We start from the raw sequence: 18292 nt of genomic DNA on the forward strand, positions 1-18292 counted from the left end.
GCCAGAGGGCAGACTTGTACTTTATTCTCTGCAAGAGATGGGTGTACGGTTTGGCAGCTATATATATGAACTGATCTCCACCCAGCCTCTGGAGTGTGTGTGTGTGTGTGTGTGTGTGTGTGAGAGAGAGAGAGAGAGAGAGAGAGAGAGATATTTGCTTCCTGATTCTTGGAATATAGCCACGAAATGATGTAGTTTGGTGCAATACAATCTGGTGACTTTCCCCACCAATCCGTTCAAGTCCTTTCAAGTGATGCGAGTTTAATCTGGACCAATGTGTAAATCGCAGCGTGCGATCCAAAGCCACTTGTAGCAAGTTTTTGCCAGGTGTGAAAGGTAGTTGCTCTGTAGAGACAAGCCCCTGTCCCTTTCCCAGCTTCATCCAGCTTCTTAATTATACTTTTAAAGCGGAAAGAAAGGAAGAAGACAGGAGACAGCGGCCAGGAAGGCAGGATGACCTTAAAACCAAACATACTATTAAGCTCCTAGTTGTGGGTTAAAAAGACGAGGCAGTGTTTGGCTTGGGAGTTCACTTAAAGGTTCGAACAATATTTTGTTTCGGAGGCTGCCAAGGGAGGAGATTCCTGCCTGCGTTATCACTTATCCTCTTCCTCTGGGGGCACCATCTGGCAGGAAGGTCTCTTGCAGAAGCCCCAGGGGAACAAATCGGCCCTTTGCCAGAGGGCCCAAAGGGCAGACATGTATGCAATTCTGAATTAGGGATGGGGGAGAGATTTGATGCGGTTCACATCGAATGTCAAATCTGCCAAACTCGCCTGAGTTTGAACCAAAACACAGCCGCCTTTTGAAACTTGTATTTCCCCGAATTTTGCAGTGACGTTGACCATTAAGTAAAATAAGGTGGGGAGCGTGGTGCAGCTGTAAGCCTAAGCCGTAGAACGTTTAAAAACATCTTTAAAAATGGAGCTAAAAGCATAAAACTTAACTAAAAGCTGGAGGGTTTGATTAATGTTGCCGTGGTTGTTGCCAACTCATTGGCAGATCCTTCCTAAAAAGATCCACACAGATTTCCCATTCCGATGTACAGTAGTACAGTGGTACCTCAGGATGCGAAAGGGATCCGTTCCAGAGCCCCATTCGCATCCCGAATGGAACGCAAGATGCGACGGCACGTCTGCTCGTGAGTGGGTCACGTTTCGCCACTTCTGTGCATGCGCGTGACGTCATTTTGAGCATCTGCGCGTGCGCGAGCGGCGAAACCCAGAAGTAACGCGCTCTCGAACACGCTCAACCTGAAGCACATTCAACTTGAGGTAGGACTGTACCTTGGTTCTCAAACTTAATCCGTTCCGGGAGTCCATTCGACTCCCGAAACCATTCAAAAACCAAGGCGCAGCTTCTGATTGGCTGTAGGAGCTTCCTGTACTCAAGCAGAAACCGCGTTGGACGTTCAGCTTTCAAAAAACGCTCGCAAACCGGAACACTTACTTCCGGGTTTGCGGTGTTCGAGAGCCAATTTGTTTGACAACTAAGCCCTCCAAGAACCAAGGTAGCGCTGTATTCTCCCGCCCCCATTCCCCCAGGCACATTTCTTTCCAAAAAAGCCCGGAGAAGGAAATACTTTCCATTCGAATGGGCCCAGATGTCAGGGACTGGACTGAGGAGGAATGGTGGAGACAGCCCCACCCCTGCCCCTGAACCTTCCCAAGAAGAGGAGGACAGTATACAGTATTTTTCGCTCCATAAGGCGCACCTGACCATAAGGCGCACCTCCTTTTGGGGGGGGGGGTTCAAGAAAAAAAAAAGCTGCTCTTGGGGGCTTTTGAGGGAGGTGGGGGAAGTGAGAAAGCCTCGCTCTGTCCCTTCCCCCACCTCCCGCAAAAGCCAGGGATAGCCGCGCGAAGCCTCCCCAGGGCAGCGGGATGAAGGCTCCCTGCTGCCCTGCGGAGGCTTCGCAGGTTACCCCAGAGCTGCTCAGGAGCTTGTGGGGCTGGCGGGGGAAGCCCGGGTTTCCCCCACTCCCAGCCTCAAAGAGCAGGTCGGGGCTGGCAGGGGAAGCCCGGGTCCCCCCCCCAGCCCCAGGGACTACACATTCGCTCCATAAGACGCACAGACATTTCTCCTTAGATTTCAAGAGGGGGAAAGTGCGTCTTATAGAGCGAACAATACAGTAGATTTACAGCAGTGGTTTGCATTCCAGTCAGAATTCTCAACAAATGTTTTCCATAGTGTTTTCCCCTATTTTCCCTAACATAATGTCACAATGTATGGTTGCATAAGTTTTGTTTAAACTAAAGCAAAAGCTCTGGAGAACTGTGATTTAAACAAAACTTGATACATTCCCTAGTTCATCTTGCTTTCTTCTTACTCTTGCAAAAAAAAACCCACAACCCTCCTCTGCAATCTTTCCCTTTAACTGACTAAACTTTGTTCTTTATGACATTGTCTGTTGCTGTACACCTAAATTGAAGCGACTGCATGGAACTGTACTAAAAGCTGGTAGTCTATTAAATTAATAAAATTTGTGCTCTAAAACAACAACAACAGTGGTTTGCAGAAGGTCAAAGCTCAGAGGCTGCAGAGAGGAGAAGCTGGGAAATATTGGGAGAGGGGCAGGAAGAAGAAGAAGCACCGGGGGAGAGGCAGCGACAGACTCAGTGTCCTTGGGGAGCGTTCCTGGCCCCACCCTCCCAGGACCCGGCGGGCATTGAGAGTAGGAGAACAGAAAACTCAGAGGCAGAAAGCTCAGATTAGCCGTCACAGGGATGACGTAGGATAGGAGAGATGGAGGGGGTGGGACTTTACTTGAAGCAACGCCATAGTCTAAAAGAGATGGCATTTCTACGTCTCTCTGTGAATATTGAATAAAACACTTGGTAAGAACTCTTCTCGTTTATCTGCTTCTTGGCTGCCACTGTGGGAGGGATCAGATTCCCTGAACACCAGAGGACAGTGGCAAATTCGCATCAGTCAAGGAGGCAGCAAGCACTGTAGGGGAAAAACAACAACTGTTATGTACTGAAGTTCTCACCCTGGGCCAGCAGGCGGATACTGTAGATAGTTTTCACTCAGGTCCACATATGCAAATAAGGAATTGAAAGTGACGTCCAGTGATTGGATAGTTACAGAAAGTTGTTACTGTTGCGTTGTAGTGGAGCTCTATATAAGCAGGCTGGCTGAACCCTTCAGTTCAGTTCCGTTCTGGCCCATGAATAAACAAGAGCTGTTTGAAGAATCGCTCTGTTGTCTGATATGTTCACCCACAACTTAACAACCATACCGTTTTCTTCTCCTCCTTCTCCTTTCAGACACTGCAAGAAATCTTTCAGACAGAAAATACAATAATGTTGCTGGAAAGAGCCATAATGGCTAAGGAGAGCCCACTCAAGGTAGCACAGACACGCCTTGAAGCCCGAACATGGCGGCCAAATATGGAGTTGTGCCGGGATGTACCCCAGTACAAGTGAGTGAGCCCCCCCACTCATCTCCCACCCTCCAGATATTGCCGCCTGAAGGCCTATCACATTCCAGATCTATTTGCTGTTGTTGCAAAACGCATCGAGGATTATTAGTGTTACAGGATTCGGGGAGTCGGTTTGGACGCCGTCTTTGAGCTCCCTTCGCTTTCTATTTCTGCAAGATGGAATTCTGCAATCAGCGTTTCTCACACTTGGGTCCCCTCCACCTTTTGTGGGACTACAACTTCTATCATCCCTAGCTAGCAGGAGCTGTGGTCAGGGATGATGGGAAACTGTAGTCCAGCAATAGCTAGGGACCCATGTTTGAGAAACACAGTGCCGGTAGAAGTGTTCAAACCAGTTGGTAGCCCTAGCCAAGTCTCCTAGACATCTTTTTACATGACTAAAGGGACGCGGGTGGCGCTGTGGGTTAAACCACAGAGCCTAGGACTTGCCGATCAGAAGGTCGGTGGTTCGAATCCCCTGACGGGGTGAGCTCCTGTTGCTCGGTCCCTGCTCCTGCCAACCTAGCAGTTCGAAAGCATGTCAAAGTGCAAGTAGATAAATAGGTACCACTCCGGCAGGAAGGTAAACGGCGTTTCCGTGTGCTGTTCTGGTTCGCCAGAAGCGGCTTAGTCATGCTGGCCACATGACCCAGAAGCTGTCTGCGGACAAACGCCGGCTCCCTCGGCCTGTAGAGCGAGATGAGCGCGCAACCCCAGAGTCGGTCACGACTGGACCTAATGGTCAGGGGTTCCTTTACCTTTACCTTTAAGGACACCATCACCCAACTGCTTTATTGCAAGAGTATTATGCAAGATGCCTTTGACGCAATGGGCCAGTCTACACTGCTGTTTGTCCTGTGATTTCTTGTCCAAGAGGAGTTATTTTGTCCCACTGCTTTCCCATGGTTTATGGCTGAACTGGAACAAATACCAATATGCAGAAAACCCAATTGGTTCCAGTTCAGCAGTAGGCCGTGGGTTTTCCCAGGGAAAGTGGCAGGACCAAAAGAAAGAAAAACTTGGACCTCTGGCTAAGAAAACATGGGATAAACGGGAGTGTGGATGGGCCCAATAATAATGGTGGATTTATTCTGCTTTATGTTTGTTATGCGATGCTTCCACAATGCAAGTACATTATTACTGTCTGGATGAGCTATAGCGTAACAAAAGTGGAACATGAATAAACCAGAACACTTGTGGAATTAAAAGTTATGCGACTTCAGCAGGAGTTGAAATGAAGTCGTGTGATTGCTCTAAAACCTTTGCAGGTGCAGAAGCCGGCCTTCTCTGCCAACTTTTCAACGCCTGCTGAGAGCTTTTATATTCTGCCAGGCCAGTGCAGGCAATTAAGAATACATCCTTTCACAATGGCTAATTAATGTCTGCTTTAAACCTTTATGATGTTTATTGTACAATTTTACGATTGCTGTAAACTGCCTTGATATATTTTTCATGACATAGAGGTATATAAAGATCTTTATCAATAAATATAAATAAATAGTATTGAAGGGGTGATCGTGTACGACTGCCCTGATAGCACCATAAGTGTTTCTCTCTGCATTTCATAGCATCATAGAATAGTGTTGTGGACTATACTTTGCTCCTCACAGAACTACGGTTCCCAGGGGCGCCCTCAGCAAACTACAGTTCCCAGGATTCTTTGTTGTGGGAGAAGTCCTCCGCTTTGGCATGGATGTGACTGTTGTAGACTGCATCTCCCATCATCCCTGACCATTGGCCATACTGGTTGGGGCTGATGGGAGTTGGAATCCAGTGATAGATGGAGGGCACCATGTTGGCTAACCATGCCCTATGTTTCTGCAATGCTTCTGTTCCATTGCTCTTTGCTTTTTTCCTAGCCACAAAGGGGCTCTGTGTGCCTCCCCACCCTGTTTTCCCTTCTCATAAAGTTGGGAGACACAGGATGTTTTGACACCAGGCGCTGGCGGCTATCGTGTTAAGGGTCGGAGAAGCTGTTTGCCGAAATCGTTTTTTTCGAAGCCGCCCTCCCCCTCTGAAAAGAAAAAAGGGGTTGACTCATCTTTTCCTAGTGCACCTGTATGAGCCTCAGTGGGTGGGAGTGATAACATCTCCAGCAGCACAAAGCGTTTTACAGGATCTGGCTAAGCATCAAAGGGGTTTTATAGCAGAGCTTGCAAACACGGAATCTGCTCCGTCCTCTGCAAGAGCAGGGACAAAAAAGAGAGAGAGAGAAGAAAAGGAGTGTCACACAATAGGAACACAGCAAGCAGGCTTGTTATATTGAGCTTTGGTCCAGCTAGCTCAGTATTGCCTACACTGACCGTCATCAGCTCTCCAGGGTTTCAGAAATAATAGTAGTAGTAGTAGTAGTAGTAGTAGTAGTAGTAGTAGTAATAATAATAATAATAATAATAATAATAATAATAATAATAATAATTGTATGGCCCGCATCTGTGGCTTCCAACAGATATAAAAAGATCTTACAGTCCTTTTATATCTGTTGGAAGCCGCTGTTGCAAACAACAATTGCCCTTTTCCCTTATGGGGTATCCAAGAGCCCATATAGAGTCCTTACATAGGTTCCCTATTGGTAGGAGAGAATAACAGAGGCCAACCAGAGAATAGTGAGAAGCAAAGCAGCTAAGCTTGATCTTTATTGATCTGTTGCAACAGGGTCCTCACTCACCACACGCAGGAGGGAGGAGGAACTCAGAACAATGGCATGCAAGGCCTTATAAAGACTTTTGAAATTGCCACCCTGTAGATCAAGAGCACCCCCAGAAACATCATACCTACATCACAGAAGGGGTGTAACCTAAGACCACCCCTCAGATACATCACACCTACATCACAGAAAAGGCAGTCTAAAACAGAAATTTGAATATTGTTTTTCTCCTGTTGTTGTTTATCTCCTGTCTGGCAGGTTACTTGATTCAATTGCCTGGGGAGCCTGGCCATTCTTTTGTAGTGATAAATACTTACCGTATTTTTCGTCCCATAGGACGCTCTGTCCCATAGGACACACCTAGTTGTTTTTTTGGGGGGGGGAATAAAGGAAATTTCCCCCCCTTTATTTCCCCACCCCAAACCAGGTTGATGTCTGCCCGAAGCGCGGGGCGCTCTGCTTCAGGGCGTTCTGTGCGCCGGGCGGCAGGCTGCTATCTGCAGCGTAGGGAGCCCTGCGGGGAACTCCCGCGGGCTCACCAGGCTTGCTGATAGCTTCCTGAAGCCTGGGGAGCGAGAGGGGTCAGTGCGTACCGACCCCTCTCGCTCTCCAAGCTTCAGCGAAAGCCTGTATTCGCCCCATAGGACGCACACAGATTTCCCCTTCATTTTTGAAGGGGGAAAAGTGCATCCTATAGGGCGAAAAATACGGTAGTTCCTGGGCCAGGTCACAGGCTCACACCCTATTAATATCTTAAATGTGTCCTTAAGACAGGATTTGTGAAGAAAGAGACAATGGGGAGGTTTCCCACTTTGACCTTGCAGAGAAAACATTTGGTCAGTTTAGGAATCAAAATGGTTCCAGGTTGGCCTTCCTGTGCTGATCTATGTATGTGCTTGGTTTGTACACTTATGAATATTACCATATATCTAAGACCATAAAATTCCTATCACAGCCGCCCAGCATGACTGGGGCAACCCAGTCAAATGGGTGGCATATTATTATAATTATAGTGGTACCTCGGAAGTCAAATGGAATCCATTCCGGAAGTCTGTTCGGCTTCCAAAATGTGTGGAAACGAAACTATGGCTTCTGATTGGCTGTAGGAAGGTCCTGCAGCCAATCGGAAGCCCGTTGGACGTTCGTCTTCCAAAAATAGTTCACAGACCGGAACACTCACTTCTGGGTTTGCGGTGTTTGGGAGCCAAAATGTTCGAGAACTAAACTGTTCGAAAACCAAGGTATGACATTACATCATCATTACATATCCTCTAAGATTCGTCTGACAAAAATAGGGACATCCTATTCAATCATCATCAACAGTGCTTTCCCCCCCTGGGGGTACAGTGGTGCCTTGCAAGACGAAAAGAATCCGTTCTGTGATTCTCTTCGTCTAGCGGTTTTTTCGTCTTGCGAAGCAAGCCCATTGACGGATTAGCGGATTAGCGCTATTAGCGCTGTTAGCGGCTTTTAGCGGCTTATCTGCTGATCGGATCAGCTGATAAGCGGCTTAGCGGCTTAGAAAAAGGGGGGGGGGAACCCAGCAGGAACTTGCAAGACATTGTCGTCTTGCGAAGCAAGCCCATAGGAAATTCGTTTTGCGAAGCACCTTCAAAACGGAAAAGTCTTTCGTCTAGCGAGTTTTCCGTCTTGCGAGGCATTCGTCTTGCGGGGCACCACTGTATTCAAGGGTACGCAGTAGAATCATAGAATCATAGAGTTGGAAGAGACCACAAGGGCCATCGAGTCCAACCCCCTGCCAAGCAGGAAACACCATCAGAGCACTCCTGACATATGGTTGTCAAGCCTCTGCTTAAAGACCTCCAAAGTAGGAGACTCCACCACACTCCTTGGCAGCACCAGTACCTTTTTCCTCCCCAAATGTTAAAAGTGTGGCACTTACTGGAATAGCTACATGGTGAATACTGACCTTTTTCCCCTTAAAAGAATCACTGGTTGTTGTGGTTGTTGTTGTTGTGGTGGTGGTGGTGATTTTACTATTCATACTCCACCCACCTGACAGGGTTGCCCCAGCCACTCTGGGCAGCTTCCAACATATATAAAACCATAATAAAACATTAAACATTTTAAAAAAACTCCCCTGTACAGGGCTGCCTTCAGATGTCTTCTAAAGGTTGTATAGTAACTTATCTCCTTGGCTTGGGAGTCGTACAACTCCACAACCTACAACGTTTCTCTGATGAAAATAGGGATGTCCTAAGGAAATGGGGACAGCTTCTGCAAATCTGAGACTGTCCCTGGAAAAAAGGGACACTTGGAAGTTCTGTTACTATTTATAGTGAAGGGCTGCAGGGCTCTGATCTGGCAGCACAGTCTGCATTTGATGTTTTATCTTGTTTTTAATATTCTGTTGGGAGCAGCCCAGAGTAGCAGATGGGTGGGGTATGCATAAATAAATAAATAAATAGGGCCGGATTTAGGTTTGATGAGGCCCTAAGCTACTGAAGGTAATGGGGACCCTTTATATGTCCAGCTGTTTTATAACGGGGTCAAAAAAAATAAATGTATTACATGAAATCAATCAGCAGGCATAAGACTCATGCCCTTAGTCTACGCTGCCTGATCATCAGTCTACAAGCACTCTTTAATGTTAGATAACAGGTACAACTGTTTGACCTGCATTCAACTGTGCTGCACTGCAGTCTGCAGCTGCATGCTCTATGTTGACATGCAACTAGTCCATGCAGAATGTAGGCACCCTATATATAGAAATGAGCAAACCAGTCATATTTCAGGGAGCAGGCCTTACATCATAGGGGCCTACACAACACAAAACACTGTTGCTGTATGTCAGTTTTGTTTTATTTGTTTTTTATCTTATATTTTGGAAATGTACGTCCAATAATTTTCAGGGGGCCCCCAAGAGAGTGGGGCCCTAAGCTATAGCTTGTTTAGTTTATACGTCAATCTGGCACTGATTATTATTCCGGGTTGCTGATGCTACCTCTAGGCGGAAGCTGGTGTTCTGTTTATTTGTCCCTTCCTTCAATGATTTGCAAACCGCTTCCCCCAAAAATGTTTCTGAGGTTCTGAGTGTTGCAGGAATTTATATATAGGTTGGGGGTGTTGCCCCTCCAGCAGATATCATGCACGTGCAGCCCACTACCAATATCAGCACAATCGCTTTTGTGACTTTTGTGACTTGTCCCCACAAAACACTTCATCACAGTTTCTTCCTATCTTTTCAAAGGGCCTTTGCTGCACAATACCAAATTTAACAATTCACTGATAGATGTATCTATGTACTGGCTCACTGGTAAAACTTCAGAAATTCATATAGACATGTGAGCTCAGCTACTCAGCAGCCCCTCTGCCTGAGTGATAATCCCTGGCATCCTGATACCTGAGTGCCAGACAGGTAGCCATTCCAGAAATAACAAACCCAGATGAAAACAAAAGGGTGTGATTAACTTGGCTGGGAAAGGGGGAAATGTAAATATCTCTTTTGTTACACTTGATGGGTGTTTGGCGGAGGGCAAGGAGAACCATGGGGCAGTTTTGGCGGAGGGCAAGGAGAACCATGGGGCAGGGTCCATGATGCTCAGATTACTGCCACCAGACCTCCCCTTTCATGATGTAACCATGATGCATTAGTAATGTAGTTTGGGGGGGGGTGTAACATGGAGATTAGCAGCTAATAAAAGTTTGGGTTCTCTTTTGTTCAGAGCTTCCATCTTGTTCCACCTTGTGGCAGGTGGGAGTCCTGTCATGACAGTCTTCAATAAAGACCAAGCCCAATGGCTGCTGTTTTGCTCTGGTATTCTTGGCTGGTGTCCTTGTTTTTTGTCCAAGGAAGCCCTCAGATGGTAACAGAGTATCTGTTATGTACCGATGTTCTCACCCTGGGCCAGCAGGGGGATACTGTAGATAGTTATGCAACTGAAGGATCGAAAGTGACGTTCAGTGATTGGATAGTTTGTATGCAAATGAAGGATCGAAAAGTGACGTTCTGTGATTGGATAGTTTTAGAAAGTTGCAACAGTTACAATTGTTCTGGAGCTCTATATAAGCAGGCTGACTGAGCTCCTCAGTTAGTTCTGTTCCAGCTTACAAATAAAGAGCTGCTTTGGAAGAATCGCTGTGTCGTCTGATATGTTCGCCCATAACTTAACAGTATCTGTGTCCCCCACCCCACCCCCATTTCAGGCTGGTGAATGAGGTTTTCACCATCGATGACACGCTGCAGACCCTGAAGCTGCGCCTGCGCGAGGCTCACGACACGCTCCAGCTGCTCATCCTCAACAAGTCCAAGCTGGAGCACGACCTCCTGGTGAAGGCCAACTCCCTATTCATCGACAAGGAGAAGTGCATGGGGATGAGGAAGACCTTCCCCAGCACTCCACGCCTGGTCGGCTACACCTGAGCTTTCCCGGCGACCTCTGCTCTGACATAAAAGGTTTGCAAATGATGGGAGAACGTTCTGCTCGTTTCATTGCTATTTTTTTTCTTTGTTTGTTCGGTTAGCCAACTTGACAAAGGAAAAAAAGAGAGGAAAGAAATAAAGCATAAGAGAAACCAAATTGGAGAAAAAGGGTTGCAGGTTTTTGTTGCTTGGGGGGAAAATGCAAAGCAGGGGTCTCTTGCTGTGGGAGGACCTACAGTGCACGCAATGCATCCTGGGAAAGAATTGGGCACTGGGGCTCACCTCTCTGTCCTGGCAAGCCCATCTGCTGCCTTGACTTCAGGGCTCCATGCTCAAGGAAAGTGCATTTGGGACACGCCGCCTGTGTGGTGCAGATTTTTGAAGTCCCAGCTTCATTTTTTTATTTGGTTATTTTGGTGGAATCTAGACACATATTGCTGTGAATATCCTTTTTTAAACAGAGTTTAAAAAATATACAGTGGTACCTTGGTTCTTGAACATCTCCATTGATGAATGTTTCAGAACTCAACACGGTAAACCCAGAAGTAAATTCTTCCAGTTCTAAACACACCTTGGAAGTTGAACGGCTTCCGCTGAGGTACCGCTAAGTTTTTCTCAATTTTCTCTATTAAATTTGCAGACTGCCCTTTGTGCCTCGGTTTTCGAACGTTTCAGAACTCAAACGGTCTTCCGGAATGGATTACGTTCGAAAACCGAGGTACCACTGTATATTGAATTTGCCATTAACTCATCATCACCATCTAGTGTCACAATTGTATAACGTTTGGCAAACCCTCATCGTGATCAACTTCCACCCGGAAACCTCTGTCCCCACCGTAGAAGGACGTGTGGATCCAGAATTGGCCTCCACAGTCACTTACGGACTCACTGTTAAGACCGTTTACATGGAAGACAATCTTACTTGGCTATGAGAGTTGGCGAAAGAAAGAAGAAGGCATTTGTATAATACACTCAAAACATACTTAAAATGTTACATTTGCAGCTTTATAGCCGAGTCCTTTGTTGTATTATCACATTTCTACCCCTCCTTTCCTCCAAGGAGATCAAGGCAGTGTTCGTGGTTTTTCCGCTCCCATTTTCATCCTGCGAGGTAGGTTAGGTTGAGAGACGGTGGTTATATCCACAACATACATTTAAAGTTCATTGCTTCCCTCAAAGAGTTTTGGGGGCTGTAGTTTGCCCCGCACAGAGCTAGAATTCCATCACCCTTGACAAAACTACAGTTCCCAGCATTCTTTGGGGAGGACGCCATGCGCTTTAAATGGATGGTTTGGATGTGGGCAACGATTGGCCTAAGGCTATCCAATGAGCTTCATCTCTAAGTCGAGATTTGGATGCTGGTCTTCCAGATCACAGTCCAGAGATTGGGGACCTTTGGCCCTCCAGAGGATCCTGAACTGGGTGCGAATATATATAGCAAGAAAAGAATTGTGGAACATTTGGAAATTGAATATTTTAATGTGATCTCATATGGACACGGATGGAAGAACTTACCGTATTTTTCGCTCTATAGGACGCACTGGACCACAGGACGCACCTTGATTTAGAGGGGGAGAACCAGAAAAAAAAATCTCCCCTCTCTGCTCAGCGCCTCTTCAGTGAAGCGGCAGGAGAAACGGAGGCCCTTCCATTTCTCCTCCCGCTTGGCTGAAGGGGCGCTGCACAGCTCTCCCTCTCCGCTGAAGCCAGGAGAGTCTTGCTCTCCTGACTTCAGCAAAAGGAACCTGAAGCCTGCGGAGCGCAGCAGGAACTCGCGCTGTGCTCCACAGGCTTCAGGCGGCTATCCCTGAAGCCTGGAGAGTGAGAGGGGTCTCTCCAGGCTTCAGCGAAAGCAACGCGAAGCCTCCAGAGTGCAGAGGGAGCGCTCTCTCTGAGCTTCGGAGGCTTCGTGTTGCTATTGCTGAAGCCAAGGAGCCTGCATTCGCTCCATAGGACGCATACACATTTCCCCTTAATTTTTGGAGGGGGAAAAGTGCATCCTATAGAGCGAAAAATACAGTACTATTACTCAGCAATTATTGTGGATAAAGTTGACATTAAAGGAAAAAAACCATGGATGACATTTATTGATATTAAAGTCACCTATGGTATCTTCCAAGATGGGTGGTTTATTGAGCATCCATCAGGATTTGTTTGCATGAAGTTTAAGGGGAGATTGTACAACATTGGCTCTCTGCTGAGCTTTGATTCTGATTTGTGTGGGGGGCAATTCCCCATCCCTTTAGTTACTGCCAAAAGACCGGTTTTGTGGGGCAGTATATTAGATGCACAGAAGCACCGAAACCCTCTGGTTCTGCCAATGTGCGGTTGATTCCCACCCATAAATAGCAAGAATCAGGAGGCGCCCTTTGAGTCTGCTCAGACAAAGTGCAGAAAGCAATGTTGCCTTCCAAGACTTGTTTTCATGCCTGCGACGGGGCGTGCAGAAACACAGAGCAATTCAGGGCTTCCCGCCCTCCCCTCCCTTCTACCCGCCCCCGTTCTGATCTAAAGGCAGCGCGGAGCAAAAAGTCAAATCCTCGTATGTCACGCAGGAATACATTCTCAGGGAACCCGTCATTAGATCATTGTTTCCTCCGGTGCCCTGTTCAAAGAGACTCTCTTGCCCTAGGCCTCCACCTCCGAGTCTCTATATATAGCCTTACTTTCATTTCTAAAACCGTCTGTTTTAAATTTCTGAAAAGAGATCTTGGGCTGGGCCTCCGCCAAGTTCAGATACTGCGCATTCCTAACTTACAGTGCAAATGGATTCCATACTGTTACAAAAGTTGGGTGCCACTCACACTCCCTGCTGGGTGGCAGCAAAATTCCAAGGGGTCGCCCAGGGTCTGTTTTCCTTTGGAGAATTTAGACACAGCAGGGACTGTCGTAGTTTTAAGAAATATGGTTTATTCGCCTGCTTACACCTTCAGGCTGCATGGAGGGAGTCTAGATCTTACATCATGGTCATTTTGAGAGGAGCTGGTCCCCCACAGCAGGGCAGCCCTGGAGTCCAAGGCTTCTCTCCGAATCAGCTCTGCAGCCGGCCTGCCCAAAGTGGATCCATAGCTGTCAACGTTTTCCTTTTTTAAAGGGAAATTCCCTTATTCCGAATGGGATTCCTCGCAAGAAAAGGGAAATGTTGACAGCTATGAGTGGATCTAAGGGTGGATCTACACACAGGGAAAAAAGTCAGAAATGAAATCATTATAACAAAAGAGAAAAAAACGCTATGTAAAACCGCCAAGAGATTTTCTTTGCTCTCCAGCGCCCTCTGGTGTTGCATGTTTATAACGCATTCAAAGCTCTTGTTTTTTTTTAAACTGATGTGTTGAGTCCCCAGTCTGTCTCCCTCCTTTCCAGAACACCTTGCTCCAGAAACTCTCTTTTCCTGTCACCTCACACCGTCCGAACTCCCAGTCTCTGTTCACACTTCAAGGCAAGCAGGGGAGGACAGCTCTCTTGCATTCCCAATGGCCCTCAATTGTTTCTTGATGGCCCTAGCTTGGCCAGGTCATTTTGAATAGGTTAGCCCAAGAATTCCTCTGCAGCTTGTATTTCTCCCTTCACATCCCAAATAATCAAAATTGTACCATTTATTAATCTCTAGGGTTTTGGGGGTCCTACCCCCACTCCAAATCTACAACAATACGCTTGGGGAGCAGCAACGACTTATTTTGCTGGAACCACTGCAAAATCAAACTGCCTCCCTCTCTACCCCTGTACAGGGGTACCTCGGGTTACAGATACTTCAGGTTACAGACGCTTCAGGTTACAGACTCGGCTAACCCAGAAATAGTACCTCAGGTTAAGAACTTTGCTTCAGGATGAGAACAGAAATTGCACAGCGGCAGCGGAAGGCCCCATTAGCTAAAGTGGTGCTTTAGGTTAAGAACAGTTTCAGGTTAATAACAGACCTCCGGAACGAATTAAGTACTTAACCTGAGGCACCACTGTATTTGTAGGAACAATTTAAGGCAGGTTGTGCCAACAACCCAGAATTGCTGATGAGTATGGATGGAAAGATCTGATCTCTCTCTCAGTTTCTCCTTTTGCCAATCTAAAATTCATTTCCCCACATTTCTGCAGCAGTTTGTTTTTAAAATCCTCCTGAAAATCATTCGCCGTTTCTCCTATGCAGTTTTGACTCATCTGCACGGTTTGTTGGGGTTTTTTTGCAAGACATTTCTCCCAACGTAATGTATTTCTGACGTGTTTGTTTCTGTACACAATTTCCCACAAATGCAGGCCTTTGATTTGGGTGGAGAACGGCATCGCAAAGTTTGGATAAGCGCAAGTTTTGGAGGATGGTAGTGTTTCGCTTCTTATCTGGTTTCAAGAAGGGCAAATCGAATAAATACATCACAAAATGCGAACAGAATCAAATCCCCACCTCCTTCTTTACGACTTACCGTGCTGGCATGAATATAAGCTTCCCCTCCCCAATTCTGATCATGAAAAGTTAAAAGTGCAGCTTAAATTCGCGACCTTACAAAAACGGGCTTTTACGCTATCGCTGCTGAAACAGACATACAGTAAAACGGAACGGGTGTGAGTTCCTGCGGAATTTTAAGGGAGCGGCTTATATTCAGGTATTGTCTTTTTCCCCCTTTCCCCCCTTTGAAATTTAAAGGTGTAGCTTATATTCAGGTGTGGCTTATATTCAGGCCAATACGGTACATCTGCATGACCCATGACCAGCTGAGCACCTGAAATTGCCATCTCAGCTTGGGGTACCCTATGACCCTATGGCGTTTTTTAAGCACACAGTCCTGAACTACGGTGTCCCCAGCTCCCTCTGGATTCAAAGGGCTGTTTCATCACCTCCACCCCTTCCACAAACAAGGCAATCATTACAGGATTAGTCTCCTTCAGGAGACTCTTCTGGCGCCTGCTCATTAATCTATTTGCAAATAGTCAGAGGACTTCCGGGGTGGCGCCTCCGGTGATGGCGGACTCCCTCTGAACTGGAGGGACCAGCTCTGCAAGAAATGGGTCTTTTCCGCTGCCGCGTAGCGGGGACCCTTCTGAAAATCACAGGCGGATGAAGCCTGTGACAGTGGGACTCGGCGGGCACCATTAGCGCCCTCCCCAATCCACTAAGGAGCCCAGAAACGAAGTGCAAATATTCAGGCCAAGCCCTGTGAGGCCCCTTCGGTTTTCTTCATTTTAAAGCACTATGATGCCACTTCAAACAGTTGTGGCTTCCCTCAAAGGATCCTGGGAGCTGTAGTTTGGCACTGAGAGTTGTTCAGAAACCCTGCTGGAGTTCCCTTCACAGAGCTACAATTCCCCGAGTTCCCTGGAAAGAGGGTTTGATTTCTAAACCACACTGAGTATCATAGCTCTGTGAGAAGCAAAGGGGGTCTCCGAACAACTCTCGGCACTGTTAGGAAACTACAGCTCCCAGAATTCTTTGAGGGAAGCCAAGTGGTTCAATACTGCATTTAATGTCCAGGGCAGACGGGAGCTTGAGTAGATGGAATAGGAAGAAGGGAGAACCAGACCGACAAGATGTGAGGCAAATGGTGTCCAGGCCTGGTGAATAATAGGCTGGGAGGGTCTATGACCCATAGTGGTGAAGAAGAAGAAGAAGAAGAAGAAGAAGAAGAAGAAGAAGAAGAAGAAGAAGAATTATTTATTTATACCCCGCCCATCTGGCTGGGTTTCCCCAGCCACTCTGGGCGGCTTCCAACAGAACACTAAAATACAATAACCTATTAAATATTAAAAGCTTCCCTAAACAGGCCTGCCTTCAGATGTCTTATAAAAGTTTGGTAGTTATTTTTCTCTTTGACGTCTGGTGGGAGGGCGTTCCATAGGGCGGGTGCCACCACTGAGAAGGCCCTCTGCCTGGTTCCCTGTAACTTGGCTTCTCGCAGTGAGGGAACCACCAGAAGGCCCTCGGCGCTGGACCTCAGTGTCCGGGCAGAACGATGGCGGTGGAGACGCTCCTTCAGGTATACTGGGCCGAGGCCATTTAGGGCTTTAAAGGTCAGCACCAACACTTTGAACTGTGCTCAGAAATGTACTCAGGCTCAAGACCTCAGGCTCAAGCTGAGGAACTGAACTGTATAGATCAGCTCTTATTCATGTTGGACTATCAGGAGGCATCCCCAAGCTATAATGTGTGGGAAGGGGAGTGGGAGAGCACGCCGCCGCTCCTCGCAGCCATGAGGACTAAAAACTTCTTTTGCAGGGTTTTCATTTTCAAATAAATACTTTGGCAACATGCAAGTTTGTCCCCCACCAACACGAACACAAATAATGTCCAGAGTATTTCCTGAGGAGTTGCATATCTACATCTCCAGCAAAATAGCCTCTGATTCCTTCTAATCCTTCTGATTTTTGACTCAACACAGATCACACAGTGATGTGTGTGCATGCGCATCCACACATATAAATTTGAGTATATGGGATGGGCAAACATGTCCATTTCAGTTTTTCTCCATTTGCCATTTTCCCACGTTCAGTTCTCCACATCCCTGAATCAGTTTGCCTCCCCCCCCCGAAGAAAAGACTTTGTGAAAATTCACCAGCATGCAGGTGAACATTTCTCCTAGAATTTACACGTTTTTGCAAAGGAGTTCTGCCCGATCGACTGCATTTTGGCATGTTGCTTCCGCTATAACAGATTCGTTTTTGCACAAAGTGCTTGGCTGGAGAACTGCGTTGCAAAATTAGGTAAAGGGATGGCTGTGTTTCAGAAAGCATGAGTTAGATAGGTTGGCTTTTAAGCGTGAACTAAATCCAGTTTCACCCCCGGTCCCCAGTTTACAACTGGAGTGAGGTCTGGATCATGCAGGCAAAGTCTCCCAGTGCTTCTTGCAACTAGTGACCCGTCCAGGTTTAGCCAAGCAGTGCGATCGCGAGATGGCCTTCAGATAGTATTTGCGGACTGCCGTTTCTTCCATAATCTGGCTGCATTCTTTCCCTTCCTCAGCAATGTCAGGGTCTGAGCAGAGGACAAAGTGGCATTTTGTTCCCCTTTCTGGAACAAGTAGTCACTTCGCGGCCACGTGGGGCAAGGAGGGAGGGAAAGGCACAAAATAAGCAATTAAGATTCCTCTTAATGTTGTCAGACTTCCTGCATACAGAACATTCTTCTAAGGTTTGCAGAGCTAACACCCATTCGATGCAGGCGAAGTGTTCTGGAACGTGGAGAGCTGGTAGCCGGGCTCCCCCCGGCCCCAGTCGCTTGCCAAATACCTCACACCTCCGTGCAAAAAAAGATAAATTCAACCTACCATCTTTGGCATGCTCATAGGGAATCAGACCATTGGTCCTCACAGCCGCATTCGGCTGCTGCATTCTCGTTTTAGAAGCAGCCTTCTAAGATCTCAGGAAGGTGTCCACCATCTTTAAGATTTATCCATGGTATTTATGCCTCCCTCCTTCCATCTTAATAGACTTGTGGAGCAGCTTTTGTTTAGGCTTGGGATTGGAAAAGGCACGGCACATGAGGAAAATGGGAGGAGAGGGAGGAGGAAAAAAGCAAGTTCAAGGGCAAGTGCCTTTTGTGTGCTGTTTTCACTAACTCAGCCTAAGCTACCTCACAGGGTGGTTGTGAGGATGGAAACAGGAAGGAGAACCATGTCTACCACCTCGAGCTCCTTAGAAGATAAAGGTGGTCTATAAATGTAAGAAACAAGCAAATAAATAAATAAATGTTTCTACACGTTACTTGACTGGAGATGTGGACTGAAAAATTCGGAGAAGTGCACATTTTGAACAATGGCTGTGTTTCAAGGGAAGTAAGAGTCCTGCTCTTTCTGCCTTGCTCAGTCCTCACCTGGAGTCCTGTGTCCAGTTCTGGGCACCACAGTTTAAGAAGGAT

The 18292-nt window shown here is 46.9% G+C and overlaps 1 protein-coding gene across 1 annotated transcript in view; it reads left to right on the forward strand.

Moving 5' to 3' along the window:
• TEKT5 (tektin 5) overlaps nucleotides 1–10612 on the forward strand; it is a 27612-nt gene extending 17000 nt beyond the window's left edge. The window contains exons 6-7 of the mRNA XM_082199797.1: nucleotides 3270–3424; nucleotides 10239–10612. Coding sequence (XP_082055923.1) covers nucleotides 3270–3424; nucleotides 10239–10455 — 372 coding nt within the window. The 3' untranslated portion in view covers nucleotides 10456–10612. The remainder of the gene's footprint in view (nucleotides 1–3269; nucleotides 3425–10238) is intronic.
• Nucleotides 10613–18292: the final 7680 nt, after the last annotated feature.

Source organism: Podarcis vaucheri (assembly GCF_965113315.1).
Source record: "Podarcis vaucheri genome assembly, chromosome: 14".
NCBI lineage: Eukaryota > Metazoa > Chordata > Lepidosauria > Squamata > Lacertidae > Podarcis > Podarcis vaucheri.